This window comes from Trachurus trachurus, assembly GCF_905171665.1.
Source record: "Trachurus trachurus genome assembly, chromosome: 19".
Classification (NCBI taxonomy): domain Eukaryota; kingdom Metazoa; phylum Chordata; class Actinopteri; order Carangiformes; family Carangidae; genus Trachurus; species Trachurus trachurus.
This window is the reverse complement of record NC_139913.1, coordinates 9,931,070-9,937,397: the sequence shown is the minus strand read 5'-3', so window position 1 is coordinate 9,937,397 and position 6,328 is coordinate 9,931,070. Positions and strand designations below refer to the sequence as shown.

The 6,328-nt window shown below is 43.5% G+C and overlaps 1 protein-coding gene across 2 annotated transcripts; it reads left to right on the top strand.

Annotated features, from left to right (window-relative positions):
* The first annotated feature begins 729 nt into the window (after positions 1 to 729).
* On the top strand, positions 730 to 4,358 carry srsf2a (serine and arginine rich splicing factor 2a). 2 transcript variants are annotated; one of them, XR_014596256.1, is made up of 4 exons: positions 730 to 1,306; positions 1,916 to 2,276; positions 3,289 to 3,380; positions 3,907 to 4,358. XR_014596256.1 is itself a non-coding variant. In XM_083994508.1 (3 exons), exons 1-2 carry the CDS (start codon positions 951 to 953, stop codon positions 2,250 to 2,252), a joined length of 693 nt encoding a protein of 230 aa, XP_083850634.1. In that variant the 5' UTR covers positions 730 to 950; the 3' UTR covers positions 2,253 to 2,276; positions 3,289 to 4,358. The 2 variants fall into 2 exon arrangements, 1 of the variants encoding a protein (XP_083850634.1); XM_083994508.1 differs by having other exon boundaries at positions 3,289 to 4,358.
* The last annotated feature ends 1,970 nt before the right edge of the window (positions 4,359 to 6,328 follow it).

Sequence of the window (6,328 nt, the reverse complement as noted above, 5' to 3'; positions counted from 1 at the left end):
AGAAGGCTACACACACACAGCGACGAAAATGTTAAAATCATTTACACATGAGTGAAAATAAATGTAAAACAACAACAACAAAACAAACAAATAACAGACAAAACATGGAGTCATAACCATGGTCATAACTCATAATACACTAACTGACTTTTTTTTTTTGCAACAAGTAGTGTCCTATAATTTACTGTGTTCTGTATATCTATCTTTATTCTATTCTATTTTATTTTATTCTATTCTATTCTATATAAATCCTATGGTATACGCGTTTTTTTGCACTAGAATATTTTCATTTATTCTATTCTATTCCTCTTTTTTTTATTTAATCTTATTTCATTTTATTAAAAAAATGTTATTCCATTGCTACTTTTTTTCTTTCTTTTACAATTTTTTTGTAGCTTTTGTGTTTGCCACTGACACCACGCCAAGTTCCTTGTGCTGAAAAGTGACCTTTACTGCTCTTGGCAATAAAAACTTTTCTGTTGTTTCTGAGGAATTGAAATACAACCCAGGAATTTGAGTAAAGATGGCTGCGACTGTGTGCAACGAGAAAAAAAACCATTATGTCATACAAAATAAATGTTGGATGTAAATAAAAATACTAAAGGTGAAAAATAACGGTGGTGTTGTGTCACCTCCCTGCCGACAGGGGGCAGGGCGACGGTTTACGTGCCGGAAGTCGAACCGCCGAACAGCCAATCAGAGGAGGCCAACGGGAGCGCAAAGAGAAAGGGGAGAAGGAAGCTTTATTGCCGCCATTTCACGTGAAAGCAGCGCGGTTGGAGTGACGGGCGTCCAGAGGGCCAAAACAATTACAAAACTTTAGACAGAATTTGACTCACACACACCGATTGGAGATTTAGCAAACGGCGACCGTTTAGCAGACGGTGAAAGGGCGTTAACGGTTTTCTCCCTTAGCTGGCCTGGTGCTGTTGCTGGGAGAAGAAACAACAATGAGCTACGGAAGGCCGCCGCCAGACGTGGAGGGGATGACCTCCCTCAAAGTGGACAACTTGACCTACCGGACTTCCCCGGAGACCTTGCGTCGGGTGTTTGAGAAGTACGGCCGCGTCGGAGATGTGTATATCCCCCGCGATAGGTACACCAAGGAGAGCCGTGGCTTCGCCTTCGTGCGGTTCTTGGACAAACGCGACGCCGAGGACGCCATGGACGCTATGGACGGCGCGCTGCTCGACGGGCGGGAGCTCCGGGTGCAGATGGCCCGCTACGGACGGCCGCCGGACTCCATGTACAGCCGGAGAGGTGCTCCTCCACGCAGATACGGTGGATACGGACGCAGGAGCAGGAGGTAAATGCTCGTCGTCCCGTTAGCTTGAGCTTTTGGCTAAAGGAATAACAGTGTTTTGCAGGAAACGAGGCGCACATGGCCCCGCTGCAGTTTGAAAACATTACCTAGCTCCTTCCTCTGTAGCAGTATATGTAGGCCTTAACATGCACCACAAGACATATGCAGGTTAATGAATCTGATTATTATTCTATCCACTGCTGTAGTTTGCATAGGATTGTTCATAGTACACGCATGTAATCTGAAACTGAACTTCATTAATTCAGTTTTAGGAAATATATGGATACTTTCACTATTCTATTAATCAAATGTCATAGGTGAAATCAATTTTTTTTGCTTGGTGCAAAATCCCAACAATCAATTAGTTGACAAGCCCTTTGGTAAATGCAATCAGCAACTAGCCTAATGATGATGATGATAATAGATAACGGACCTTCTCTGTCCTTGAAGGAAAAATAGTGAAGCATGGCCAAATATTCTCATAGTTGAGCGTCTGGCATGGAAGGATTTCCCACCTCTCTTGCTGTGCTGGTGCCATGTGGTTTCAGTTTCCATTTTGTTTTTGCTTTTGACGGACTGCTCATGAAATGTTTCTCTCTCTAACCACCACAGCCGCTCGGGCAGCCCACGCCGCCGCAGACGCAGCAGGAGCCGCTCTAGGAGCAGAAGCCGTTCCCGATCCAGGAGCCGCCACCACTACAGCCGCTCTAGGTCCCGTTCCTACTCGAGGTCCAGATCCAGGTCCAGATCTAAGTCGAAGTCCAAATCCAAGTCCAGAACCCCCAGACGGAGCAAGTCAAAGTCTCCCTCCAGGTCTCGCTCCCGCTCCAGATCCAAATCCAAGTCAAGAAGTCGAACCCCGGCTTCCAACAGAGGGTCAAAATCCAGGTCCAGGTCCAAATCCAAGAGTAGACCTAAATCACCAGAAGACAACGGAGCCGAGTCCTAACCCACACTTGGACGCAATATGACGGTATTCAGGGGAAAGGGTGGATTAATAGTTACATTACTTGTTATGCAAAGTTAGAAGTCATCATTGTGGTATTCTGCAGTCTTGATGCTACTTTGCAGTCATTTGCACACACACAACCAAGTCTGCAGAATGTCTTCAAAAGTTTTTAGAAAAATTCAGATTGGGGCTGATGTAGACAGGCCTGGTGCTGTGTGTGCTTTACTTTGCTTGTACCTTCATAAAAGCTAAAACACACACAGGCACTCACAAGGGATATGTGACTTGATGTGATCAGATCTGCCATAGCACATAATACAAATTGGGTTGATGTGAGTGTGTATGGGAGGGGGGGAGGGAGGGGTGGTTGGGACGTGGGGGTGCTTCACTCAAAAACGTTCACCTAAATGTGGAATTCTTTCCTCCAAGCTGCGGAGTCCTGTTTGCAAAGAGTGGAGGAGGAGGAGGAGGAGATGGGGGTGTGGCAGTGTGAGAGCAGTTAGTGTGTGACCCGCCCATGTGACCTGCCTGTTGCTGAGAGAGCGATGGCAGTTGCTAAGGAGCAGGTCACCAAGGCAACGGTGGTTGCTATGGAGCAGGTCGTCATGGCGGTGGTTCGGGCTGTCAGTTGGTGTATGAGGTGGTGTGGTGAGGTACGTTTCACGGGGATCACAGGCAGATGCACTGAGCTCTGTTCCCACCCGTGCCTGTGGTGTCCTCCGCCTCTCACAAAGGGAACGGACCCTCGAGGTTTGTTTTTCAAATATGCCCGAGTGTAAAAGTCTTGTTAGACCTAGTCTTTTTTTGGGAGTGTGGGGCCAAGAAAGGTGTGTGTGTGTCTGTAAAGAAATGTGATAATAAATAGAAATATTAGGTATATTTTTAAAGAAAAAAAATGCACAAAAGGCTGTTATAAATGTTAGTGTTAGGAGTGAGAAGATCAGACCAGCAACTGTTAAAATATCAGCTCAGATGCAGGAGTGAAGATGGCATTTTTGTTTTGCTCTTGTCAACTGTATTTTGTCTTTCCTTCCAGATCTCAGATGATTGAGTCTTTGCTGAGGACATCAGGAAGAGTCTCACATGGAGCAAGTGGACTCCACTATACCACTGAATGCAGACTGAAAGGTTATTGGAGCTTGGTCTAAAATGTTTTAAATGTTTCATTTGACTTAATTTGCCTAAACAAATTCTGTAAATTCTTTGTCATCAGTGTTTGTAAAGTTGAGCATATTGAAAGGGATTTGTAAGGTTTTTCCCCAATCAAAATTGGGCTTTTTTTAATTTTGATTGAATTTGTACTTGTTAATAAATTCTTTTTTGACCATAAATATATTTCTTTTAATGAAATCCCTTGTTAAAAACCCTTTCAAGATGGATATGGGGGGGAGTTTTATTTGCAGTTGGTGTAGAAAAGGGCCATGTTGCATATTTGAGCTTTTAGACTACTCTTACTGGGATAAAATGGCTTATTGTACAGTGACATCAAAGCAAAACATGAAAAAAAAATCGCAGTGCCACTTTGTCACAAATTTGTGACTTGCTAATCCGGCAAAAAATAGCATTTTCTTTTCTGTCACATCTTTTTTCTGTCTGGTTAAAGTTGCTTTCCTATGACTCTAACCCTCTTTCTTGTGTATCTTTTGTGCACTAGGCGCAGTTGTGTAGCAGTTGAGTAATGCTGGTTAGCTGTTAAGATGCGGTGCAGTGCGGTGGTGACATGGTGTGGCGTGTTGCGGTGCTGAGTGCCCGGTGCTGTTCCGGGGCTCGACCCTCCGCTGCCGTTTGCCGGTTTGTAAGCTCACAGGTGTGGCAGATCATCCATCCTCTCCTGTCTTGTGACCTCTTCTTCCCTCCATGTGCTGTACAGATTCTCCTCTCCCTTTTCCTCTTTATTCTCCCTCCTTTCCTTTCCCCCTCTGTGGTTTATCCACTGTTGAAAACTGGCCTTGCTCGCTTTTTGAAATTGGGTCCAGTGACTCCTAGTGAAGGGTTTAAAGGGCAGTTTCTAACTGCCCTGTGGATAATATTTGTGAATTGCATTCCTCTGTGAACCTCTCAAATGTCTTGTTATTGCTTCAGGTGAATGCTAATAAACATTTTTGTCGTAAATAAGTTGCCAATGTGCATTCTGTCACACCCATCTGATCTGTTTTTTTTTTTTACTTTTCAATTAAAAATTGCATTAGTTGACCTCCACTCTTTAGTTCAATGAGAATAAAATATTAATTGTATTGTCACCTGTTGTATAGCCAGAAATAAAATGCAAGATGAATAGGTAGATTTTTTATTTTTAGCAAGTTATTAGCAAATTACTTGATTACCGGTACTTGTGTTGATTTTAGGTGAAATCCTAATTGCAGTATGGATTGATCCACAAAGATCGCTGTGAATATGTTTATATATGATCTAATTAGGAAGGCCAGAATTTGGGTAATCTAGTTAATTCTTCCAATTAATGCTAAAACTGTCTGTGTCCTATAAAACCATGAAGCATACACAGTATCTTGGACTAAACTGTTGCATCACCCTTACTGACATGAATGCCACTATTTACATTAGGCCTGTCACCTTCACATTAAACTTATACGTGTCTATAGGAATATGAAGCAGTACACTATAAAGTTGGTGTTTCTCAAATTGTATAGGTTTACATTAAAATAAGTAAGATATTCGTATTGGCTTCTGTTTTTCCAGTGATGAGGAGGAAGTCGGTTTCATTTTAAATAAGGTAATTGTGCCATGTCCAAAAATAACCACATAAACTAACAAGAAAAAGTTCATAATTACATAATTTTAGCTTTGTTGCTGTTTTTGTTTCATGTAATTAAAGCAGAAGTAAGTGATATATTTGTGTTAATATAAGTCTTAAATAGTTATATCTTCTGACAGCAATCACTTACATAGAGTGTTTGGACCAAAACACGGGTCTGTCAGTCACTCTGCTCTGCGCCGAGCCGAGGAGAAAACATTTATCATATCCTACAGTTTTTATCCAATGAGGAGAGAGAACGGCATGAAGGGCTGTGTGTGCAGCCAAGGGACGCCGTGAATGCGGTGACGTAGGGACGAGGACTGTTATGGTGCGTTCAAGGCAACTCGTAACTCGTGTTTTTCCGACCTGTGAAGTCATACCAGTTCGATCTGGTACGAGTTCACGGGTCGGAAGTTACGAGTGGCCGTTATAGTGCACTTTCACCGGTAAAACAGGTCGGAAAAACACGGGTGGGTTGCCTGGAACGCTACAAAATCGTAAGTTGTGACTTGAAGCTGTAATTTACGGTTTCAAAAGCCTGCCTGGAACGCAGCATTAGCCAAAACGACCGGATCGCTTACTTCTGCTTTAATATATATATTCAAACTGTAATTATTCATGCACAACGCGTATGTTCTGTTGTCCATATTTTTGAGTGAAAACTATGCTGTTGCAAACTAACATTAGCTTTGTCAGTTGGTTTAGTTAGGTTTAGCCAGTGTAGGGTGTAGATAGATATTATACAAAGTGATTTCCAAACAGTCATTTTTACAGTAAAGGTTAATTTGGGAGTTTTTTTTTTGATAATATATAACTAAAAACTTTGAAAAGATTTAGTTGCCAAGGTGAGAACTCGTAGCCTACAAAGATGGCGGCCGTGACCTCAGGCGCCAGTTGCCTGGTTACCAGACAATCACAGAATTTTGAGTCCAAATCTTCTGTTGGTTGTTTATTGTCCCAGGTTTCAGACTGAGCTGGCAAGGTGAGTCGTCCTGGGTGAGAAGAACACCCCTTTCTCCTCCTGCTCTGACAGGCTGTATAATTAAACCCCTGCCTGGCTCTTATCGGGTCCTGTCAGAAACCATTTCCATCTCCCGCTTGGTGCCGTTCGTTCACCCGCCGTCGATGCGATTACCGGGTGAAAAGTAAAGTAAAGAGCCGAGCACGTTGCACCGCTCCGTGCCAGCGCACCTGACCGACCGACGCTGCTGTTGTCCAGGTAGACTGGGGATATGACGGCGGGGGCGGGGGTAACTTAGACCATGAGGCGGGGGTGGGGTGGGGTAGGCGGGTCCGGAGGATGTGACGTCCACCTGGGAGA